General features: G+C 40.3%; 1 protein-coding gene across 2 annotated transcripts in view; it reads left to right on the top strand.

The window, feature by feature from the left end:
• The window catches only part of ARHGAP26 (Rho GTPase activating protein 26), a 518,529-nt gene that overhangs the window by 279,161 nt on the left and 213,574 nt on the right, over positions 1 to 25,794 (top strand). For both annotated transcript variants that reach the window (XM_007466859.1, XM_007466858.1), the window contains exons 13-14: positions 3,681 to 3,746; positions 8,280 to 8,354. In XM_007466859.1, coding sequence (XP_007466921.1) covers positions 3,681 to 3,746; positions 8,280 to 8,354 — 141 coding nt within the window. The remainder of the gene's footprint in view (positions 1 to 3,680; positions 3,747 to 8,279; positions 8,355 to 25,794) is intronic.

Here is a 25,794-nt window from a genome sequence, read left to right on the forward strand (position 1 = left end):
TGGTGGTGGTGGTGGTGGTGGTGGTGGTGGTGGTGGTGGGGTACCAGAGACAGAGAGATACAGGGAAGTGCCAGTGCAGGGGGCAGTGTAATAATTTATACCAGTTCCAGTTCAGAGATTTGGAATAATGATAGGTAAACTGTATTTCATGAGTTCCTTATTGGGAACTGTTGTTTGATATGAATTCCATTTCTTAACACAGTTTTGTTTATAAAACTGCAATAATTATCAGTACGCGACTTGAAACACATCAGAGGCTAATAGAGAGTTACCTTGCACTCTTAGCATTTGACTTTGCGGTATGTGAATTTGTTATATGTATTTGGACTTAGACAACTAATATATACTAATAAATACTGTTACATGTGTAATGTGGAAGGCCTTTATGTGTAGCATCTGTGTAAGATTTATTTCAAGAAAAGGGGTTTGCTGGTATAAAACAAAATGGAGAACTTCTAATGTTGGGAAAACCAAAGAAGGAACATTTATTCAGAGATTTGTTGGGGGAGCGTGGGGGGTTGCTTTGCCATTTTCCAAAATAAATAATTGTAGTTAGTGTAGGTTAGTGGAATTTAGTTTTTTTCTGGATATACTTGGGAGGTTCCATTGTGTTCTCTTCCATTAGCCGTTACTTACCTAGAAAAGAATCCAGCTTCCCAAGTTCCATGAGAAAAGGTCAAGGACTGATTTGTCTCTACAGGGTTATATCTAGCTTTGTCCGTATTTCTTCTGCTAGTTGGGCTGGTGGCTTTATGAGCACATATCTCTGGCCACTGGGGTCATCACTGTCAGCTGCCAGGTTATTTCCAGTTTTTCACAACTTTTAACCATGTTCACAGGGTAAGGAAGCAAAATACTCTTTGTCCAGAACAGAAGTTCATCAATGCCTAGAACAAGACCATGTTCACAAACCTACTCTTAAAATTTCCAAATTTGGAATCTGTCTCAGCAGCTCCCCAGAGCACTGTCTACAACTGCAGTTCTTAATCTCCCAAACTTCTTTGACTATCATTCCTATGCAAGGATCCTCTTAAGCACATCTCAAAAGAAGAACCAAAAGGCTTCAACTGACTATTGAATCACATTATGGACATTTGGGAAACCTCCTTAAGTACAGAAAGTAATTTCCCCTCTAACAAATACTTGCCAGCAGGCTCTGTTCTGACTATTGTATAAAGGAATGAAAATTCTCCCCTACACGTGAAAAGGTGCCCAACATCATTAGTCATTAGGGAAATGCAAGTCAAAACCACAATGAGATACCAATTCACATGCGCCAGAACGGCAGTAATAAAAAAGACAATAACAGATGTTGGCAAGGATGTGGAGAAATTGGAACCTTCATATGTTGCTGGTGGGAATGTAAAATGGTCCAGTGCTTTAGAAGGTGGTTTGGCATTTCCTCAAAAAGTTAAGCATAGAGTTACCATATAACCTAGCACTTCCACTCCTGGGTACATACTGAAGAGAAATGAAAATATACGTCCACACAAAGATTTGTATGTGGGTGTTCCTAGTAGCACCATTCATAATAGGCAAAAAGCAGAAACCAACAGCTGATGAATGGGTAAATGGAATGGGGTATATCCAGACAATGGAATATTATTTAGTCATAAAAAGGAACGAAGTGTATTAATGCTACAACACAGAGGAATCTGGAAAACATTATACTAAGTGAAAGAAACTAGATACAAAACACAGTGTATCATATGGTTGCATTTATATGAAATGTCCAGAATAGGCGAGTCTATAGAGACAGAAGGTAGATTTGTGGTTTCTAGGAGCTGAGGGAGTGGGGGAAATAGGGAGTTACTGCTAATATGTATGAGGTTTTTCATGGGGGATGATGAAAATGTTATGTAGAGAGTGGTGATCTATATATTTGTAAATATACTAGAAATTAATGAATTGTAAGCTTTAAATGAGTGAACCTTACAATATGTGAATTATTTCTCAATAAGGTCGTTATTTAAAAAAAATCTTGCCTAGATTCCAACAGATATTTAGGCTGTGTATTACAGTTTGTTATAAAATTTGGGAAAAGTCTGTGGTATGAGTTGAGTTTCATTTGGAAGAGTGATCTCGATCTGAGTCAGAAAGCTTGATACAACCCGATTTGCAGAGTAAACACTTGGTTCATACTAGAGGAAGCAAGGGATTGAGTTAGTAGGCTCCTTATAGCTGTAAGGGTATAAGAACAATGGTTTGTATAGCAGGTGGTCTCCAGGAAGAAGGACATTGCTTTCCTCCTTTTCTGGTACTTTACTTGCTATCCTAGAGGCCAAGTATAATTTATTAATAAGTACCACCAAGTGATAAGTACACATGTAAGAGCAAGAGCTGATTCTCTTTGGGAAGAGAAGTTTGGGGAAATTAGAATTCCTTTTTAATTTGATTTGGGGAATTTTCAGGTTTTTTTTAAAGGATTTTTTTTCTTCATTGGACCTACATTCACCCATATCTATTAAGAATTGGAGAGATTCCATTTGGGTTAGATCCATCCAAGCTGAGTTCAAGTTCAGCTCAGTTCTCATAATTTTACAAGTTTATTTCTTACCCTGGGATGATGACAGATGTTTATAAATACTCACCTTCCTCCTTTCTGCCATTCCCTTTTCCACTCGGAACCCTGGTTTGTAGAATGTCTTGTCCTGATGTCCTAAGGAGGTCAAAGATGAACCCATTCTTAAAGATTACCACCCATGTCTAATCATTGGGTAACCAAAGCATGGGGATGAAGTTTGGTGCGTTTCCAGCCCTGTTGCCAGGTTGGCAGTTGGTTCTATGTTGTGGAAAAAGTTGCTGCTATTTGCCATTTATTTTCTGAGTGACATTAGGGGGGTTTGAAGCAGATGGAGAACCTGTCACCACCTGCTGATTTACCACACAGAGGATGGCTCTTCTGCCTTATTGCTTTTTCCTTAGATAGCTTCTTTGTCCTTGGCTATTTTAATTTTTCTCCTGGTCACTTTTCCTTTTTTCTAGTCATCTGAGCAGAATTTTATTCCTCTCTTTAACTCAGAGTCACTTTTTTTTTTTTTTAATATTTACTTATTTTATTTTTCAGTCACTTTTAAGGCAGTTAAGGTTGTACAGGCTCTGGAGCGAGTCTCCCACATATTAACTCTGCAACTTTGGTCAAGATATTTAGCTTTGCCAAATCTCAGTTTCTTCGTGTGTAATTTGGGACTCATGATAGTATACCAACCTAGAGGACTTGCTAGGATTAAACAAGGTGAGCTCTGTGGAGCACTTACCTGACGTTTATTGAGCATTTACTGTATGCTTTTTGAAGGAGACCAACAAGCAGTTAGTCCTACGGCTCCTGATAATAACAAAACAAGTTAAAGTTTGCTTAGTTATTCCTTCAGTAAAGTGCTCATCACTCTGTGCTGCAGTTTTGTCAGCTGTAAATAGAGGATAACCTTGCAGAGAGTTACCATGAAAATTAAATGAGATAGTATGTGCAAAATGGTACTTAGCACTGTACCTGGCATATGGTAAGCTCCTCATGAATGCCAGCAATTTTACATTTTGAATCATTCCTGTACTTTCAGTGGAAAAAATGAAAAGGCTCCATGGCCACACCATGGGACTGAGTCATTCTGGGTTGGTCAAGCACTGTTCCGGGGTTGGTGTGCACGGCTAGCAACTTGATTGCCCCTTTCTTCCTCTTTCAGCTGCACAGTTGGACAGCATTGGCTTCAGCATCATCAGGAAATGCATCCACGCTGTGGAAACCAGAGGTAAAGTAGTTCAACAGATGGTGTTACTCTCAGTGAAGGTTACGCATCTGGTGAGGTGGCAGACCTGCTACCTGCTGTTTCCCAATTTCAAGTGACTCATTAACTCTCCAGATGCCATTGGCGGTGTGTTTCCACAAGTCCTGTTGCTCTGAAGTGCAGAGGCTCTCAACTGATTTAGTCGTCAACCTCTTTGGCTGATCAGAAGATTGTTTTAAATGCGTGCATACCAAATACATAGGATTATAAGGAATCCAGTTACTGAAATTCAGTTAAAATACTAAAACCATGGTTGTGATATAATAATATATGTGTTTCTTTGCTAACACTTTCAGTTACAGTGGTGGGTCTGATAACTAGCATAATTCAGAAATAGTGATAGTTCAGGGTGTCTGTAACAACTGTAACGTGCTCGGAAAACATCTGGTTTCTGACCAAGTTGCAGGTACTGCTAATGCTGTGATTTGTTGCTTATATTGCAGTGGAAGGAAATGTTCAATTTCACTTACAGGTTAGTGGAAATAAAGGTGTGGTTGTTTTCCTGTGGAAGTTGATAGGCACCCTGAATTCTCTAGTGGGCCACTTGGGGTCTGTACACCCCAGGTTAGGAACCCTGGCCTGGGCACTATCTGGGTAGGGAGAAGGGGTCAGTCCCCTGTCTTCCAGCTGTGGTGCTGCGGTCAGGCCATGCCTGTCAAACACTGACCTCTCCTGGGTCCTTAGGAACAGCGCTTTGAGGTCAGGGAAGCTGGTTCATCCCTGTGATCTCCATCCCCTCCGCAAAGATTGCCGCAGAGGGGATTCCTCAGTTCCGGCACTTTCGAGCTTTGAATGCACTGTCTGTTGTACGCAGAGAAAAGCTGATCACAGTCTTTCCACTGGATTTCATCTGAACCATTGTCAAAGATGAAAATCTTATTTATTCTACAGCCTCTCAACCCTCCAGCCCTTTTTATTTGTTGGAGGAAGTTCTGTCTTTTAAAACAGAAATATGCCAGTTCAGAAATATAAGCATGTTTATAAAGGCTATGAGGTACTGAGTAGAGGGGGAGAAAAAAAATACCCTTATAGTATAGTTCTATTCCTAGGTATCTAGTCAAAAAGTATTCTTTCCAAGGTAATTATTTTAATGTGTGCTAACATTCTTATAGATGTTTCCTTATTTCTGCTATACCTTCCTTCAATGAAGAGTTAAGGTAGCTTGCAAAGATATGTAAAATATAGGCAGAGAATGTAAAGTAGTAGGCGAGATTTCTGGGAACTGATCTTGAGGAAAATAAAGTCATGGGCCAACTTGAGCCACAAAGATGTTTATACTATGGTGTTAAGGTAAAAATATCGGAAACTGGCCAGATGTCTCAAAAATTGGTTAAATCAACAGTGTGCTCCATGCATGCAGTGAAACACTGAATCACTAAAAATGCAGTGGAAATACATTTATTGAAATCCAAGATTTTCATTATTATATATTAAGTGAAAAATGCAAGTTACGAACCAGCCTGCCCACTCTGAACGGGTTCTGGGGATAGTGGGGAGGGGAGAGATCATACCTGCACAGGTTGTCAGTGGGTGTCTCTGCTGTTTTTCACTATCTTCCATGGATTTGTCTGTTTTCCATAACTGCAGTTTCTACTTTTTTTTAAGTGTGTATTACTAAGGTAATTTTTCAACAGCCATTTGATTTTTGCTCATCATTTTGAAAGAAAAGAATGAGAACTCAGAGGTACAGGGTTAACGAAGGTAAAGGCATAAAAATGGAGCCAAAAATGAGTTCAAAACAGAAGTCCCCTCCCCTCTACGATGAAGTTCACGTACATGCTGGAGGTGGGCCGACCACTTTGTCTCTCAGTTTTCAGCCGCCAAAACCAAGAGGGCCACCTAATCATTTAAAATCCTTCATAGAATCTGTGCGATAAATGCAAACCCATAGCTCAGGAGGATGACTTTTTCTGATATAAAACCAGAAAATATGTGCAATAAGCAGTAGAGGAAGAAGAGGGTCACCAGTTGGTCTGGTCTCTTAGCCTCTGCCTCCTCGTCCCCTCCCCCTCTAAAATGAGGATGAACATGATGTATTTTAACAGCTAGCGAAGTTTTCATTTAGCACAAAGAGGAATCAAGGACGGTGTGTGTTAAATGCCATTTTTGCATAAATGCTTGGAAGGAAGTGAGTTGTCTCCCTACTGCAGTGCGTGTATGTACACACATATTGGTGGTGACCAGAGGTGAACAGACTTCCCGTACTCTCTGAGGTCCATTAATCATCCAGCAGGAGCTGGGAGTGTGTCAAGCTCCAGGAAAGCACAAGGACAAAAGAAGTAGAGATGTTTCAGAAAGTATAAGCCCTTCAAGCCACCACATGGCTGAATAATGATTCTGCTACTCAGTAACTTGGGGCCCATCCCTTCGGAGACCCGAGGTCTCCTAGCCGGTGAAGCAGGCAGGATGATGTACATGCCTTTTTTTTTTTTTTTTTTTAAAGCTGCGTCGGGTCTTGGTTGCAGCATGCAGGCTTCTCTCTAGTTGCAGCGCGTGGGCTTCTCTCTAGTTGTGAGGCATGAGCTTCTCTCTAGTTGTGGCATGTGGATTCTCTCTCTAGTTGTGGTGTCCAGTCTCCAGGGTGCATGGGCTCTGTAGTTTGTGGCACGTGGACTCTCTTGTTGAGGTGCACGAGCTCAGTAGTCATGGCGCGAGGGCTTAGTTGCCCCGCCACATGCAGGATCTTCGTTCCCCTACCAGGGATTGAACCCACGTCCCCTGCATTGGAAGGCAGATTCTTTACCACTGGACCACCAGGGAAGTCCTGATGTACATGCTTTTACAATCCATTTGAGCTGTAAAATCCTCTCATTCCAGACCACTTCCTTTTGTTTATCAGTTCCACTTTTGTAGAGGTCTGTTGAAGACACTGCAGAATCAGCCTTTTCCCAAGTTTATTCCAGGAAATTTTGTTTTGACCCGAAACTGATGAATGTTTTATTCATTCTGTCCTGTATTGTAGACTGATCTAGGTGCTGGGGATATAATGGTAAAGAAGACAGAATCACTGTACTTAAAGTTTACATGGTAGTTGTGGGGGAAGACAAACAAGAAACCAAATAAGAAAGATGATTTCAGATACTGTTAACTACTATAAAGAAAAGACAACTGGGTAAGGCAGTGGCCAATAGTGTTGGTCATTGGGATGCTTTCTATTGAAGAGGTTGCATGTAAGCTGAGACCTGAATGATGAAAAGATCTGGGAGAAGAGTGTTACAGGTAGAGGGAATCTTGTTCAGAGGCTGAGGTTTGGAGGCATGAGCTTTGTATATTGGAGTAACAGGAAGGCCATCGGTGCTGGAGCAGCATGAAGGTGGTTGATAAAGCAGTCAGAGTTGGTGGGCCTGTGCTCAACCATGTAGGGCCTTACAGGCCGTGGTAAGTTTTGGTTGTGATCCAGATGCAATGGGAAGCCATTGGAAGGTTTTTAAGAAACGAGATGGTTTGAACTGATTGATACTTTGAGAAGCTCATTTTGGGTACTGGGTGGAGAATGGACATCAGGGGAATAAGAGGCAGCAAGTGACCAGTTAGTTGAGAGGTGTCAGATATGATGGGCTTAGGACCAGCAGGAGAAAAGTTATTTCATATCACTTGGTCTGAATGTAAATGATACAGTGATGATCTAATCCTTGCAGTTAAATGAACAAAGTACTGAGGCGGGTTAGTTTTGGTTCTTTGTTTGGGTGTTTGGAGGTAAACCCCTTTTAGCCTATTTGAATGTTTTCTTGGGTTCAAGAAAGGTGACCCACTTTTTTCTTTTTTTTTTGTGGTATGCGGGCCTCTCACTGTTGTGGCCTCTCCCGTTGTGGAGCACAGGCTCCGGATGTGTAGGCCCAGCGGCCATGGCTCATGGGCCCAGCCGCTCCGCGGCACGTGGGATCTTCCCGGACCGGGGCACGAACCCGTGTCCCCTGCATTGGCAGGTGGACTCTCAACCACTGCGCCACCAGGGAAGCCCCTCGTTTTTCTTTATGAAGAATATTTGCACCACAAATGAATGGATTTTCTAATTTCTCAGTTTTGGCTAATAATATTGTCAAAAATTAAAAATGCCCCAACACCTCAATACTTGCCTTCTCTATGTGAAAGTAATTTGTAAAGTGTTCATCCTTTTCTGTAGTATGAAAATTTTTTTATCATTTCATTTTTGTCTTTTTAAATTAAAAAAATGGTTAAATATGACATGTTTAAAAGTATATATTTAGCATCTTTCAAAACTCTTCAGGTGCTGCCTTGGCAAGAGAAGAGGGAGGTTTCCTGCCCCTCTGATGACTGAACTAATACAAAGGCTGAAGTGTGCAGCACATCCATGAAATCCTAGACAGTTGTACCAAATCCCACTCCTTCGCTAAGAGCAGAGCTGAGTGACAGGGGACTTTAATTAGAGCAGCTTTTAGAAGGCCCGAGAAAATGAAAAAAAGTGCATTTGGCTGGGTTGGCCTGACTTGTGTTCTGACGTGCCTCTAATTAAATCATCACTGTTTCTCTTCTCAGGGATCAATGAGCAAGGGCTCTACCGAATCGTGGGGGTCAGTTCCAGAGTGCAGAAGCTGCTGAGTATCCTGATGGGTGAGTGCAGTGGCTCTGCCAGGCAGTTCCCAACGGTTGAAGGGGGAGCCTCTTGAGAAGGAATCTGGGTGTCCAAGAGGTAAATCCCAGAAATCAGCTGACCCACTCACCAGCGGTCATGGCCACAGGCATTACTGGAAGAGACATTGAATGGAATTGGACAAAACAAAAAATGGCCGGTCCCAGGCTCCACACCCTCTCTGTGGACTTGGTTACCACCAGTCCAAGTAGCGCTCCACCACTCGTGTGACCGCCACACCCTGCTCTGTCTTTAATAGCTCATGACTCCTTCCGTCCTCTTTGGAGACCCGGCACTTCATGGGGCACACCCATTGCCCAAGGAAGCTCAGTCCTTCTAGCCTGCAGAGGACCTCAGATCTCATGTTCCTAGTGACTGAGGAGGTGTCATCCCATGACTCCCAGATAAAATGTGTAGAAGCAGATAAGTCTTCTGATCCTCTTTGCTTCTAGATTTCCACCTAGTCTCTGTCATTTGAGCAGCAGAAGCTCCTTTGCAGCTGGCTGGTCTAAATATAAAACCACTATCTCTAAATGTGCAGCCTTTGAATCAAAAGGCCATGAGCCAATGAGCCAAATTTGCCTAGGCTGCAGATTTCCTGTATTTTTAGATACGAATGCAGGCAGCCTCGGTGAGTCACGTGGATCTAAATGGCAAACAGATAAGATTTCACAGATCCGTGGCTGTTACTCATCCCCATGGAAGCCTAGCCATGCAGTGTTAGAGATAGACTGTCGCTCAGGGTCCCCGCTCAGTGTTTTGGGCAGGGACACTGCTCTTTGTGAGTATTTGTTTTTTTTTTTTTTTTTTTTTTTTTTTTTTTTTTGCCATCCCAGTTTATGAAAATAATTTTCATATGTATAGAAATCTCATCTCTCATGTTGATCAGAAAAACTCTCTTTTCGAGAGAGCTACTTGCCTCTTGTAAGCAAAAGTCTCATGTATGGTAGTTGCAGTGAGATCAGTTTGTTTAGCCATTCACCCTATGAAGGACAGCTGGGTTATTTCTAGTCTGGGGGTGAATAATGCTGCTGTAAACACTGTGTACAGGTTTTTGTATGAAGATTAATTTGTTTCTGTGGGATAAATGCCCAAGAGTGCAGTTGCTGTGTTGTACGGTGATATGGTTAATTTTTGAAAAGTTCTAATGTAAGAAAGAAATAACAGTCTAACAGGTATCAGTCCTCAGTCTTTCATTTCCAATCAGAGCTGCAAACATTTGTGGAGTGTCTGCTCTCTGAAGCAGATTGTCAGGTGCTAGAGATGAAACTTTAGAAAGAGTCATTCTTTGTTTGCAGAGTATCCAGGTAGGGGGAGTTATGCATGTATGTGAAAACTGTAATGTAAAATATGATGCTGGCACCCAGTGGGAGCTGGATCTAGAAGATGGAGTAGTGAAGGAGAGAACAGAAGAATAATTCAGATTCAGGACATGTCATGAACCAAGAGTATTGATTTCACTAGTAGTAGTATTATTATTTTAATATTTGAAAGTACTTGAGGCTGGAACAGGAGAGTGAAAGTTGAAAAGCTGAAATGGCCCCTTTGGTTGAGGAACTTGAATATTGTGCTAAGGAGTTTGGGTTTTTTTTTCTCTGTAGGAAGTAAGATGCTATTAAAATTTCAAAGTAGTGGAGTTGTATGTGTTAGTACTCTTTTTACACAAAAGTGTCAAGAAGACAGTTCAGAATAGCCATTTATTTGTTCACATTACTGGTGAGTCCAAGATGGCAGAAGCATGGCAGGGTCTGGTGACTCCACATTTGTTGGAGGCTTTCCCACTCTTTTCTTCTGGCTTCTCATTATTTGTAAGCTTTACTTGTCTTCATATTGACTATATTCTCTGTGGGAAGGTCCCAGATAATCCAGCCTCAGTGGTCCTTGAAGCTTGTATCACTGAAAGGAGCGTGTCTTTCTTGATGGTTTTGACAGAAGGTCCCAGGGTGGACTTTGATTGGTCCATATGGGGGCCATTCACATGATTCATTTCACAGTCTCAGGCCAGTCACATGACGTACAGAAGATTGATCCCGATGGCCTGGATCCTGTGCCTGTCTCTGGTGATCCCATGCCACCTCTAGGAGGTTGGTGGGGGGTGGGGGGGCGGGCAAGTAGGGTGTGTGAGGGGTTAGTCCATAGAACCCTGGGGACTGAGCAGGATTGATAGAATGATAGAGGAGTGCTTTTCTGAAATAATGCTACTGGGTGATTTTTTTGAAAAAGTATGTCCAACATAGGTGTAACTCTATCAGATGCTAGTTTTAGGAGGATAATGCTGGCAGCAATGTGGAGCACACATCTGATCATGGAATCATGTGGAGGAAGAAGACAGTTGGGATAGATTAGGCAGAGCATACCTGATCAGTGGCTGAACCAGATAGCTGCTCTGAGGTCAGGAAAAAAGGACAGGCTCAAAATGACTGGAGAAAGAGAATCAGTGGGATTTTGTAACCAACTAGATACAGGGGAGTCGAAGGGGCAGAGAGATTTCAGAGGCAGCAGATGATTATGTAAGGTGACACTAATGAAAAGAAATACGACATTTTAGACGGGTTTGCTAATTTAAAAAAGAACCATCTTAGCTCATTTGTGCTAAGCAAAGAGTGGTATGAAAAGATCTTGTTTTTATCACTTCCCTTAGTGACCTTTGAACAAGATATTTGTCCTGTTCTCTTCCTCAGTTTTCCTAGGGACAGACAAAATAATCATGAACATCTCAGAAATGTCATGAGAAATAAAAACCAGCAGCTGAAAAGTCACAAGGCCAGCTGTCTCTGCCAGGAGGACATTACAGATAGACTGGATCCCAAACTGAGGTTCAGCCAGAGTTGAGAGATGACCACAGTGCAAGATCTAATCAAAAGTGTTGAGAATGGTATCTGGGATTCTTACTATCAATTAAGTTAAACATGAGATAGTTAAACATGAGATCTTGGAATTGAGGGATCACCCCATTAGGTCAGAGAAACTCCAGACCTGAAGGCAGAGCCCTGTCTCCCTTCCCCTTTGTGAACATGCTCTCATCTTCATCAGTTCGTGGTACTTGTACTATACTGGGTTAGCCAAGAATGTAAAAAAATATGGCTCCTATACTCCAAAGCCTCTCCCTGACATGGCTGGGTTGAGTGTGAACCATTCATTCCCTATTCTGGGTTCTATATTCACTGGATGCCCTATTATGTACCAGGTACTAAGATTTGGATTATTGGTCAGTCTCTCAGAAATGGAAGAGTGCATTTTTATTACTGAAAATATGAGTTAGAATTAAGTAAAACCAGAGGTTTCCTTTGATCACTTGGAGTTGGCTTTGTGTACTCTTGATACATTGGGGGACTTTAGGTAGGAGGAAGAATAGAAGAGCCAGACTATGAGAACATCGTATTTTGCTGGTTAGGATTCCTTAAGAAAGCTTGCCAGAATTTCTCATAGCATATGCGGTGTGGCTTCCTGCTAGTGTCATACCAAGTGCTGCCCCTCATCCCTTCCTCCTGGCAACAGAGGTCATTAGTCTTTGAAGAGTGAAGAGGAGGAAGACTTGTAGATTCCTAGAAATAGCGTGGCTTCCATGCGTGTACTGTTTGTTTGTTTACTTTTTCTCCGCCTGTATGTTAAGTAAAGATAAATCTTTCTAAAGTTTAGCTCAACATTTAAAAAATATAGACAGCTCTGTCTATGCATGTTCAGTACATGTCTGTCTCTCCCTGTATAGTTTTTTATAAGAGATTTTTAAAAATTAATTAATTTATTTTTGGCTACATTGGGTCTTCGTTGCTGTGTGGGCTTTCTCTAGTTATGGCAAGTGGGAGCCTCTCTTCTTTGCAGTGGCTTCTCTTGTTGTGGAGCACAGGCTCTAGGCACGCGGACTTCAGTAGTTGTGGCTCGTGGGCTCTAGAGCGCAGGCTCAGTAGTTGTGGTGCGCGGGCATGTGGGATCTTCCTGGACCAGGGCTCGAACCCATGTCCCCTGCATTGGCAGGTGGATTCTTAACCACTGTGCCACCAGGGAAGTCCCCTGTATAGATTTTAAATACCTTTGTCTGATTAAAAGTTATGAGTGGGCATAGTAGCAAATTTGGAGAAATAGAAAAAGTAGAAAGAAGAAAAATAAAAGTCGGGCAGACCAGAGACAATCTTTACTGACCATTTCATCATATGACTGTCACCTTTTAAATATAATATTCTATCATATAACATAAAAAATACAAATTGGAGTCACACTGTGCATATATAATGCTTTTAGCAGTCTTCTTTCACATAACAATACAGTGTCTATTTTATGTTACTCAGGTTCCTCTAAAGTGTGACTTTTTTGGGTCGTGTATTGGGTAGGTCAGCCCCCTATTCCCAGATCCATAGACTGATTTCAGTTCTTCATCATTCTAGAAAGCACTCAGGTGAACATCCCCATGGGACAGGATAGCAGAGGTTTAGAGTGTACATTTTGGAGTTAAGCAAGTTATAATTAAACTGCTTGTCCATTTGACTTTACACAAATTATTTAAGCCCGTCTAGTCTTCTATCTCATTATCTGTAGTAATAGCCTCTGCCTCTGTAATAATGGGAGGATTAAATGAAAAGATGCATGTGGGTTGCTGAGTCCAGAGCCTCCACATTTTAGTCACTAAATGTTAGCTGTTGTTATTTTTAATTTTTTAATAAATTTATTTATTTATTTTTATTTATTTTTGGCTCCGTTGGGTCTTCGTTGCCATGCAGGGGCTACTCTTTGTTGCAGTGCGCGAGCTTCTCTTTGCGGTGGCTTCTCTTGTTGCGGAGCACGGGCTCTAGGCGCGTGGGCTTCAGTAGTTGTGGCGTGCGGGCTCAGTAGTTGCGGTGCATGGCTTAGTTGCTCCGCCGCATGTGGGATCTTCCCAGACCAGGGCTTGAACCCATGTCCCCTGCATTGGCAGGAGGATTCTTAACCACTGTGCCACTAGGGAAGTCCCTATTTTTAATTTTTATATGCATATTTAATTATTTCCTTAGGGTTTATTTTAAGATGTTGAATTGCTGGGTCAAGGTATGTACATGTTTTCAAGGCCTTTAATTGATATTCCCAAATGTGCTGTCAGCAAAGTCTGAGGTGAGTGTCCTTTACCACACACATCCTTGCCATACTCTATTACTTTTTTGCATTTAAATTATAAGTATTTTTAAAAAATAATTCTGGTGGAAGCTGACCAGCTTCTTGCCGATTTTTATTCTTTCATGAATTGCCTGTTTGTGTTCTTTCCCTTATTCATCTTTTGAATTTAAAACCCTTTTTAGGCTGGAGGCTATGTTACCAATATTTTTTTTTCAGATTATCATCTTGAACTTTATTTATGGTACTTCTGTTTTTGTTTTGTCTTATGAATATTTAAAATTTTCATGAATTCAAATCTTTTATGAAGTCAGTCTTTTTCGTATATGGATTATGCCCTAAAAGACCTTACCCGTTTCAGGACTACAAAACCTTTTTATTTTCCTTAAAATCCATCTGGAATATATTCATGCAAAAAGGAAACTAACTCTCCTTTTCCTCAAATACTTATCTGATTGACAAATAACCATGTAAGGAGAAAATTTCTCCCTTTCCACTACTTTAAATATCACCATATAGTCATTCTCTTATACATGTTGGGGTCCAGTGAAGGAGTTTTCACACGTATTTTTCTAAAGGAAAACAGATTCTTCTTCTGTTGGTTATTCTGCAATTCTCAGTCTTTAAAAAAATAAATCGTCTTCATTTTGCATCTTTTAATGTTTGTTTTTCTCTTGATTCTTTGCATTATAGCAAAATTCTAAAACTTGCACCCTATATCCATGCCATTTATTTAAATTTCTTTTGGGCGATTTTTTTCGCTGCTTATAATGCAAATTTTAATTTCGTAATTGAATTTTCAGTGTTTTTACTAACTTATTTAGCTCTTTTCATTTCTGCCTTTCAGCTATCACCTTTATTATTTCAGTCTGTTTCTTTTTTTGCTTTGATTTCTTATTTCACAACATCCATATTTTTCTGAATTTTATTTATAATACAGAACAGATGCTTTCTGAAGTGTTTTTAGAGTGCTTTGGTTTCTGTGTTTCATGAAAACAAGTATTTTATCAGCTTTTTAATCTTCTTTTTCATTAAACCTAAACACAGAGACGTTTATAAATCTTTGCAGTTAACTTCACTGTGGGTAGATTCTCCTTGCTCTGCTGCAGTTTTCCTGAGTCCTGTTAGAATCATTCTCTCACATGATATTAGAGCACTGTTGTACACGGTTCCATCCAACTTTCTGGTGCTCTTAAATCTTTCATTTAGTGTGGACCTACCTGTACTCATGAAAAGATTTCTCCTGGTTCTGCTATTTGGTCATGGTTCTGGGAGATGTGGAGTTATTTCCTGGTTAATCTGAAGTGTGCTGTGGTTCTTCACTTGTCACTGTCATGTTTCTTCTAGGACTTTCCCCTTCTGAATTCACTTCCCTCTATATAAGCAAGACACCCCTCCACTTCTGTCCCAGTCTCATTTCACTGCCCGGATTGTAATCTCAGGATACTGAGCTGTGCTCTGGATGGGTAGGAGCAGTGCAGCATGGCACCCCTCCCTGGGGTGGCTTTGGCTATACTTTAGGGTGGGCGAAAGGCCGTCGCCTATCACATTGTTCCCCCAGGTGGGTCTTCCTCCAGGCTTCACCTGAGCTTTGCCTGGTGGATATTCCTCTGGGGACAGGCAGAATGTTCACTGTGAGCCTCATTTTCTGTGCTGTTGAAACTTTCTGTCCCTTCGTGTGTGTATGTGTGTGTCTTTATTAGTTTCTCACAGTGGTGGTGAAGGAATGAAAGTTTAGTGTTGCTACTTTTTCTCTTCTTATCCTGTAACTTTTTCTGGTTTTGTTTTGATTTTGTTTTTTGTTCGTTTTACTAATGTTTAAAGTAAGGTTGGTGCTATAGAGAACACATGAAAGGTATTAAATTGTGATGCTTTAAAGCACCAAGTTACAGTAGCATGCCTCACCCACTGATATCTGATCCAGCCATGAACCATCCTTCTGACTCCTCTGGGACCTTCATTTCTCACACCCTTTCACAGCGCAGCATAAATAAAAGCAAGCAAGAGCTTCTTCCCTAAGAAACCCTAAAGTAATAGATATTTTTCATGACAACTTCTAAGACCTAAAGGCTTGCAGAAACAGTCCCAAGGTTTGAAGACTAGTCTCATGGAAGCGGCAGAGTCATGCACGTTGTATACTTCCAATTTTAGCCACCAGTAAAGGGGAGCAGACAAATGATGACCAGGACTGGGAGGCAGTAGACTGCTTGGATGAAGGATTGATCCTTCTGGGAACTAGTAAGGTCACTGTTAACCACAATCTGGACTTGCCAGAGAATGGAGACCACAGATGGATGCTCATCTTCCTGTCTGCTCTTCCCACTGTCATCTTTGCTTATAGGGATGCTTCAAGCAGGTTCTCCTAAGACAGGGACTTGAGACAGCAGTAGCTTTTGGATCTCAGAACAGAAGTGGCTGTAAGTACTCTGGATTCTTAGGCACTAGATATGGAAGGTGTTTAAAGTTTTTAAGAGGTATAACTTTTATAATCAGAAAAAATTTGATAAGCAGATTTGCTTATCAAATTGCCAAGTATTAAATCTAGCCTTGCAAGAATTGCCTGTAGGATAAATAAAAAGAAGTCTTAATTTACACAGAGGATAGTATTCTTACACGAACAACTTCCTCAAAGATGTAATGGAGATGGAGGATGTGAAAGGCTCAAGAAGATTTTAGGAAAAGACAAACACAATACAACTAATGTTTAAATGCAGGAAAGCAAGACGATATTTTCTTTGGAATGACATATAGATCAGCGGAACAGACAGGGTAATCTAGAAATAGGACACACTCATATATGGTCAATTGATCTGTAATAAAGGTGTCAGAGTAATTCAATAGAGAAAGGACATTTGTTTCAACAAATGGTACTAGGACAACTGGACATCCATATGAGAAAAAAAATAAATTCAACGCTTATCTTAAACTATATACAAAAACTAACTCAAAACAGATTATAACCCTAACCTAAAAGATAAAACTGTTAAACTTCAAGAAGAAAACACACAAAGCAGGAACCATAAAAGAAAAATCTGATAAACTGAACTTTACCAAAATAAAAAAAAGCTTCTGCTCCTAAAAATATATGAAGAAAAAGACAAGCTACAAGAGAAAATATTTGCAAAATATGTATCGATAAATGATTTGTATCCAGAATGTATTAAAAATAACTCTTGCAATTCAGTAGTGAGAATGTAACCACCCCAGCTTTTAAAATGGACACAAGATTTGAACAAACAGTTCACCAAAGAAAATACACAGATGGCCAAAAAGTACATGAAAAGATGACCAACATCAGTCGTCATTAAGGAAAAGCAAATTTTAACAATGAGTTATTTCTACACACCTGCTAGAATAGCTAAAATTTCAAAATTAAACACATGACCATATCATGTGTTGATGAAGATGTGAAGCAACTAGAGTTCTCCTGTTGGTTGGTGGGAATGCAAAATGGCTCAACTGTTTTGGAAAACCATTTGGAAGTTTTGATAAAGTTAAACATATTTATCATATGACCCACTCCTACACATTTTTACCCAGTTCCACTCCTAGGTATTTACCCAAGAGATGAAAATGTAGTCCATAAGACCTGAATGCAAATATTTACAGCTGCTTTATTTGTAACAGCCAGAAACTGGAAACAACCCAAAGTCTACCAACTGGTCAATGGATATGTCCATAAAATTGAATAGTACTCAGTAATAAAAGGATCAAACTACTGGCCTATGCAACAACAGGGATGGATTTCACAAGTATTATGCTATGGAAAGTGGTCGCCAGGGGCTAGAGATGGAGGGAGAGGGGATTGGCTATGGAGAAAGAGGCACAGGAGAATTTTTGCAGGGGCGGGGATGATGACAATGACTTACATCTTGATTCTGGTGGGGGTTACCCCATGACTGTATATATATTTGTCAAAAATCATGGAAGTGTATACTTTAAAAGGTTGAGTATGTCTCAGTAAACTTGACTTTAAAAGACACACATAGGAGAGGATTCTCAATTTTCCTTCTCAGTAAAAAATGCAAATTAAAGCAGATGACTTTTTTTTTTTAACTTATCAGACTGAGTAAGATCAAAGTGTTTGATTACATATTGTTGTCAAGGATTTGAGGAAGGAGTCACACTCATGCTTAAATGTAATGGTACAAACTTTGAGAGGTTAGTTGAGCAGTATCTTTCAAAATTAAAAATGCACATTTTGACTCAGAAATTCCACTTATAGGGATTTTTGCTCTAGGTAAGACATATACAAGGGAACAGTGGTTTATATCATTGTTTACCATAGCAACAACCAGTGAACAACCTTCCTCTCCATGAATGGGGGCATTAACCATGGTACAGTGAAGACTGTAAGGTAGTGTTATTATATGGAACAGTTGCTTAAGATATTGTTAAATGAAAATAGCAGTGCACAGAACGACATCTATAATGTGCTTCCATTTGTGTTTATAGAAAGCTGTACATATTCATAAAACTGCTTGTTTATGTACATACTGTTAGAGATGGCATACATGCACAAAACCATTATTGAGTCATCTCTAGCACAGGAGGGCGTTACCTTTTGATGTTTATCTATTTGTTTTGCTTGAATTTTTTGTTTTGTGGCTGTGTTCATATATTACCTTCTCAGTTGAAGAGAAAAAAATTTTTTTTAATTTTTGAATTATATTTTATTTTATTATACAGCACGTTCTTATCAGTCATCAGTTTATACACATCAGTGTATACATGTCAATCCCGATCACCCAATTCAGCACACCACCACCACCACCACCCCCGCCGCTTTCCACCCTTGGTGTCCATACCTTTGTTCTCTACATCTTTATCTCAATTTCTGCCCTGCAAACCGGTTCATCTGTACCATTTTTCTAGGTTCCACATATATGTGTTAATATACGATATTTGTTTTTCTCTTTCTGACTTAGTTCACTCTGTATGACAGTCTATAGATCCATCCACGTCTCAACACATGACCCAATTTCGTTCCTTTTTATGGCTGAGTAATATTCCATTGTATATATGTACCACATCTTCTTTATCCATTCATCTGTCGATGGGCATTTAGGTGGCTTCCATGACCTGTCTATTGTAAATAGTGCTGCAATGAACATTGGGGTGCATGTGTCATTTTGAATTATGGTTTTCTCTGGGTATATGCCCAGTAGTGGGATTGCTGGATCATATGGTAGTTCTATTTTTAGTTTTTTAAGAAACCTCCATACTGTTCTCCATGGTGGCTGTATTAATTTACATTCCCACCAACAATGCAAGAGGGTTCCCTTTTCTCCACAACCTCTCCAGCATTTGTTGTTTGGAGATTTTCTGATGACGCCCATTCTAAGTGGTGTGAGGTGATACCTCATTGTAGTTTTGATTTGCATTTCTCTGATAATTAGTGATGTTGAGCATCTTTTCATGTGCTTCTTGGCCATCTGTTTGTCTTCTTTGAAGAAATGTCTATTTAGGTCTTCTGCCCATTTTTGGATTGGGTTGTTTGTCTTTTAAATATTGAGCTGCATGAGCTGTGTATATATTTTGGAGGTTAATCCTTTGTCTGTTGATTCGTTTGCAAATATTTTCTCCCATTCTGAGAGTTGTCTTTTTGTCTTGTTTATGGTTTCTTTTGCTGTGCAAAAGCTTTGAAGTTTCATTAGGTCCCATTTGTTTATTTTTGTTTTTATTTCCATTATTATAGGAGGTGGATCAAAAAAGATCTTGCTGTAATTTATGTCAAAGATTGTTCTTCCTATGTTTTCCTCTAAGAGTTTTATAGTGTCCTGTCTTACATTTAGGTCTCTAATCCATTTTGAGTTTATTTTTGTGTATGGTGTTAGGGAGTGTTTTAATTTCATTCTTTTACATGTAGCTGTCCAGTTTTCCCAGAACCACTTACTGAAGAGACTGGCTTTTCTCCATTGCATATCGTTCCCTCTTTGTCATAGATTAGTTGACCATAGGTGCGTGGGTTTATCTCTGGGCTTTCAATGCTGTTCCATTGATCTATGTTTCTGTTTTTGTGCCAGTACCATATTGTCTTGATTACTGTAGCTTTGTAGTATAGTCTGAAGTCAGGGAGTCTGATTCCTCCAGCTGTGTTTTTTTCCCTCAAGACTGCTTTGGCTATTCTGGGTCTTTTGTGTCTCCATACACATTTTAAGATTTTTTATTCTAGTTCAGTAAAAAATGCCATTGGTAGTTTGATAGGGATTGCATTGAATCTGTAGATTGCTTTGAATCTGTAGATTGCTTTGGGTAGTATAGTCGTTTTCACATTATTGATTCTTCCAATCCAAGAACACGGTATATCTCTCCATCTGTTGGTATCATCTTTAATTTTTTTCATCAGTATCTTATAGTTTTCTGCATACAGGTCTTTTGTCTCCCCAGGTAGGTTTATTCCTAGGTGTTTTATTCTTTTTGTTGCAGTGGTAAATGGGAGTGCTTCCTGAATTTCTCTTTCAGATTTTTCATCATTAGTATATAGGAATGCAAGAGATTTCTGTGCATTAATTTTGTATCCTGCAACTTTACCAAATTCATTGATTAGCTCTAGTAGTTTTCTGGTGGCATCTTTAGGATTCTGTATGTGTAGTATCATGTCATCTGCAAACAGTGACAACTTTACTTCTTCTTTTCCAATTTGTATTCCTTTTATTTCGTTTTCTTCTCTGATTGCCATGGCTAGGATTTCCAAAACTGTGTTGAATAATAGTGGTGAGAGTGGACATCCTTGTCTTCTTCCTGATCTTAGAGGAAATGTTTTCAGTTTTTCACCATTGAGAATGACGTTTGCTGTGGGTTTGTCATATATGGCCTTTATTATGTTGAGGTTGGTTCCCTCCATGCCCACTTTCTGGAGAGTTTTTATCGTAAATGGGTGTTGAATTTTGTCAAAAGCTTTTTCTATATCTATTAAGATGATCATATGGTTTTTCTTCTTCATTTTCTTAACATGGTGTATCACATTGATTAATTTGTGTATATTGAAGAATCCTTGAACCCTGGGATAAATCCCACTAGATCATGGTGTATGATCCTTTTAATGTGTTCTTGGATTCTGTTTGTTAGTATTTTGTTGAAGATTTTTGCATCTACGTTCATGAGTGATACTGTTCTGTAATTTTCTTTTTTCGTAGTATCTTTGTCTGGTTTTGGTATCAGGGTGATGGTGGCCTCATAGAATGAGTCTGGGAGTGAGTGTTCCTTCCTCCACAATTTTTTAGAAGAGTTTGAAAAGGATGGGTGTTAGCTCTTCTCTAAATGTTTGATAGAATTCACCTGTGAAGCCATCTGCTCCTAGACTTTTGTTTGTTGGAAGAATTTTAACCACAGTTTCAATTTCATTACTTGTGATTGGCCTGTTCATATTTTCTATTTCTCCCTGGTTCAGTCTTGGAAGGTTATACCTTTCTGAGAATTTGTCCATTTCTTCCAGGTTGTCCATTTTATTGGCATAGAGTTGCTTTTAGTAGACTCTTAGGATGCTTTGTATTTCTGTGATGTCTGTTGTAACTTCTCCTTTTTCATTTCTAATTTTATTGATTTGAGTCCTCTCCCTCTTTTTCTTGATGAGTCTGGCTAGTGGTTTATCAATTCTGTTTATCTTCTCAAAGAACTGGCTTTTAGTTTTATTTATCTTTGCTATTGTTTCTTTGTTTCTATTTCATTTATTTCTGCTCTGATCTTTATGATTTCTTTCCTTCTACTAACTTGGGATTTGTTTGTTCTTCTTTCTCTAATTCCTTTAGGTGTAAGGTTAGATTGTTTATTTGAGATTTTTCTTGTTTCTTGAGGTAGGCTTGTATAGCTATAAACTTCCCTCTTAGAACTGCTTTTGCTGCATCCCATAGGTTTTGGATTGTCGTGTTTTCATTGTCATTTGTCTCTAGGTATTTTTTGATTTCCTCTTTGATTTTCAGCGATCTCTTGGTTATTTAGTAACGTATTGTTTAGCCTCTATGTGTTTCTGTTTTTTACAGGTTTTTTCCTGTAATTGGTATCTACTGTTATAGCGTTGTGGTCAGAAAAGATGCTTGATATGATTTCAATTTTCTTAAATTTACTGGGGCTTGATTTGTGACCCAGGATGTCATCTGTCCTGGATAATGTTCCGTGCGCACTTGAGAAGAAAGTGTAATCTGCTGTTTTTGGATGGAACGTCCTATAAATATCAATTAAATCTGTCTCGTCTGTTGTGTTATTTAAAGCTTGTGTTTCCTTATTTATTTTCATTTTGGATGGTCTGTCCATTGGTGTGAGGTGTTAAAAGTCCCCCACTATTATTGTGTTACTGTTCGTTTCCTCTTGTGTAGCTGTTAGCAGTTGCCTTATGTATTGAGGTGCTCCTATTTTGGGTGCATATATATTTATAATTGTTATATCTTCTTCTTGCATTGATCCTTTGATCATTATGTAGTGTCCTTCCTTGTCTCTTGTAACATTCTTTATTTTAAAGTCTATTTTATCTGTTATGAGTATTGCTACTCCAGCTTTCTTTTGATTTCCATTTGCATGGAATATCTTTTTCTGTCCCCTCACTTTCAGTCTCTATGTGTCCCTAGGTCTGAAGTGGTTCTGTTGTAGACAGCATATATATGGGGTCTTGTTTTTGTCTCCATTCAGCAAGCCTGTGTCTTTTGGTTGGAGCATTTAATCCATTCACATTTAAGGTAATTATCAATATGTATGTTCCTATGACCATTTTGTTAATTGTGTTGGGTTTGTTTTTGTAGGTCCTTTTCTTCTCTTGTGTTTCTCACTTAGAGAAGTTCCTTTAGCATTTGTTGTAGAGCTGGTTTGGTAGCGCTGAATTCTCTTAGCTTTTGCTTGTCTGTAAAGCTTTTGATTTCTCCATCGAGTCTGAATGAGATCCTTGAATGGTAGAGTAATCTTGGTTGTAGGTTCTTCCCTTTCATCACTTTAAGTATATCATGCCACTCCCTCTGGCTTGTAGAGTTTCTGTTGAGAAATCAGCTGTTAACCTTATGGGAGTTCCCTTGTATGTTATTTGTCGTTTTTCTCTTGCTGCTTTCAATAATTTTTCTTTGTGTTTAATTTTTGCCAATTTGATTACTATGTGTCTCGGCATGTTTCTCTTTGAGTTTATCCTGTATGGGACTCTCTGCACCTCTTGGACTAGGGTGGCTATTTCCTTCCCCATGTTAGGGAAGTTTTCGACTATAATCTCTTTAAATATTTTCTTGGGTACTTTCTCTCTCTCTTCTCCTTCTGGGACCCCTATAATATGCATGTTGTTGCGTTTAATGTTGTCCCAGAGGTCTCTTAGGCTGTCTTCATTTCTTTTCATTCTTTTTTCTTTATCCTGTTCCGCAGCAGTGAATTCCACCATTCTGTCTTTCAGGTCACTTATCCATTCTTCTGCCTCAGTTATTCTGCTATTGATTCCTTCTAGTGTAGTTTTTATTTCAGTTATTGTATTGTTCATCTCTGTTTGTTTGTTCTTTAATTCTTCTAGGTCTTTCTTAAACATTTGCATCTTCTTGAACTTTGCCTCCATTCTTTTTTTGAGGTCCTGGATCATCTTCACTATTATTATTCTGAATTCTTTTTCTGGAAAGTTGCCCATCTCCACTTCATTTAGTTGTTTTTCGTGGGTTTTGTTTTTTTTGTTTTTGTTTTTTGTTTTTGGTACGCGGACCTCTCACTGTTGTGGCCTCTCCCGTTGTGGAGCACAGGCTCTGCACGCGCAGGCTCAGTGGCCATGGCTCACGGGCCCAGCCGCTCCGCGGCATGTAGGATCTTCCCGGACCCGGCCACGAACCCGTGTCCCCTGCATCGGCAGGCGGACTCCCACCCACTGCACCATGAGGGAAGCCCTTTCCTGGATTTTATCTTGTTCCTTCATCTGGTAGATAGCCCTCTGCCTTTTCATCTTGTCTGTCTTTCTGTGAATGTGGTTTTTGTTCCACAGGCTGCAGGATTGTAGTTCTTGCTTCTGCTCTCTGCCTTCTGGTGGATGAGGCTATCTAAGAGGCTTGTGCAAGTTTCCTGATGGGAGGGACTGTTGGTGGGTAGAGCTGGGTGTTGCTCTGGTGGGCAGAGCTCAGTTAAACTTTAATCCGCTTGTCTGCTGATGGGTGGGCCTGGGTTCCCTCCCTGTTGGTTGTTTGGCCCAAGGCAGTGGAGCCTACCTGGGTTCTTTGGTGGGGCTAATGACAGACTCTGGGAGGGCTCTAGCCAAGGAGTACTTCCCAGTACTGCTGCCAGTGTCCTAGTTCTCATGGTGAGCTGCAGCCACCCCCTGCCTCTGCAGGAGACCCTCCAACACTAGCAGGAAGGTCTGGTTCAGTCTCCCTTGGGGTCACTGCTCGTTCCCCTGTGTCCCAGTGCGCACACTACTTTGTGTGTGCCCTCCGCGAGTGGAGTCTCCAGTTCTGTTGAAGTCCTGCAGTCAAATCCCGCTAGCCTTCAAAGTCTGATTCTCTAGGAATTCCTCCTCCCGTTGCCAGAACCCCAGGTTGGGAAGCCTGACCTGGGGCTCAGAACCTTCACTCCAGCAGGTGGACTTCTGTGGTGTAAGTGTTCTCCAGTTTGTGAGTTACCCACCCACTAGTTACAGGATTTGATTTTACTGTGATTGCTCCCCTCCTACCATCTCATTGTGGCTTCTCCTTTGTCTTTGGATGTGGGGTATCTTTTTTGGTGAGTTCCAGTGTCCTCCTGTCAGTGATTGTCCAGCAGCTAGTTGTGATTCTGGTGTTCTCGCAAGAGGGAGTGAGAGCACGTCCTTCTACTCCGCCGTCTTGGTTCAGGGCACATCAACTTTAATTTTGATACATTGTAGTGTGTCATTAGGAGAGTAGGAGTACATAGGCGACTTTCCTAATCCCTTCCTCCAGAAGGTCCTTAGTGTCTCTGTCAGGAGCACAACAGTGGACCTGGGTCTTGTCTGACCCAGTGTGACATTTCTAAGACTGCTTCCCCTTGTGACCACCACTTCCAGTCCACATCTCCTGTTTTTCTGAATTCATGTGGGAGTAGCTCGCAGAGGAAATGCACTCATTTTGCTGTTTCTGCGTGATACCTTTTTGTACCTTGGACTGCTCCTCTAGCTCTGGTCAGTGTTACTAAGTCCACAATAGTCAAGTGTCCTGGTTAGGAGATATGTACTGAGTTCTGAAGAAAATTGTCAAATATGTCTCTGCATCATATGCCAGGAAGCTGCTGTAAGTGAAGGGAGCATCGATAGGGAGGGATGGCAGTTGGCCACAGTTTCTGAAAACGGGGTAGCTTGGGAGGCTGTATTCTATTTAGTTTGGACATTAAATGAATTAAAATGGACGTGCTTAAGTTATGAACCTTGCCTCATCAGTGCTATAAAAACCCCTTTAGCCGGGCTGTAATTTGACTCTTCTCTCTGTAATGTTGTACAGTATTCCTATGGTTACAGAGCCTGCATAAGTGGAAGCTAATCATTAGTTTGCTAAATGTGGTTCATGGAACAGTTCACAACTCCCAGACCTGCCAACTGCTGCTTGTTTAGTGTCCTGTTCACTCTTCTTGGGTAAAAGTTGGTTTGTTCCACAGAAAAATGTACAGTAACATTTGTCTCGTGTCCAGGAACCACAAACTATGGCAGCACTCCATGTTTCTTGGAGATGAAGAGGGGAAAAGGTCCCATTGAGCAAAGTTTTTTGGTACATACACTTCCACAGGAAGAAACCATTAAAGGAGTGGGAGATGGCAAAGCAAGAAAAGAATTAAAGCTGGAGAGGTTTTGGATATTTGGAAAACCATACTTTGTTACTTTTCAGAAATTTGCTGTGATTGAACTCTGGAGTTCACAATTCTATGGCCCTAGAAATAACATCATGCTCTTTAGGTTCTTCCTTGTTTGTTTCATATGACAAGACAGGCTTCATTGTTGCCCAGGATCACCTGCAAACAAACAGCCATGCTGCCATTAGGAACCAAACACTTATTGAACCAGGGCCCTATCCTCTCATCTTGCATTGTGTGTTAGGGGAACACACAGAGAGCAGTAGGTACCAGCTGGATTTGTGTCCTTACTTGGGGATTAGGGCCTAAATCCTTAAGCCACTCATGGTATTTGGCCTCTTCTTACTAGAATGAAAGTGGGTTCTTTCCCAGTTAATAGAAAATGTATTGTGCCCACCTGTGACTCATTCCCCTTCCCAGCTGAAAGGCTGTGGGCCCTGCAGAAGGAACCTCTTTCCTCTCAGAGACTGTCCAGAAAGAGACAGTCTGGTGGCTGTCTCTACTATATCATTTAGACCTCTGAAAAGCAGAAAACCTGACCTCAACTAGCTTAAGGAAAAAGGGAATTTATTGGCTTACGTGATTAAAAAGGCATGG

The sequence above is a fragment of the Lipotes vexillifer genome, unplaced genomic scaffold (assembly GCF_000442215.2).
Source record: "Lipotes vexillifer unplaced genomic scaffold, Lipotes_vexillifer_v1.1 scaffold99, whole genome shotgun sequence".
NCBI classification, from domain to species: Eukaryota; Metazoa; Chordata; class Mammalia; order Artiodactyla; family Lipotidae; genus Lipotes; species Lipotes vexillifer.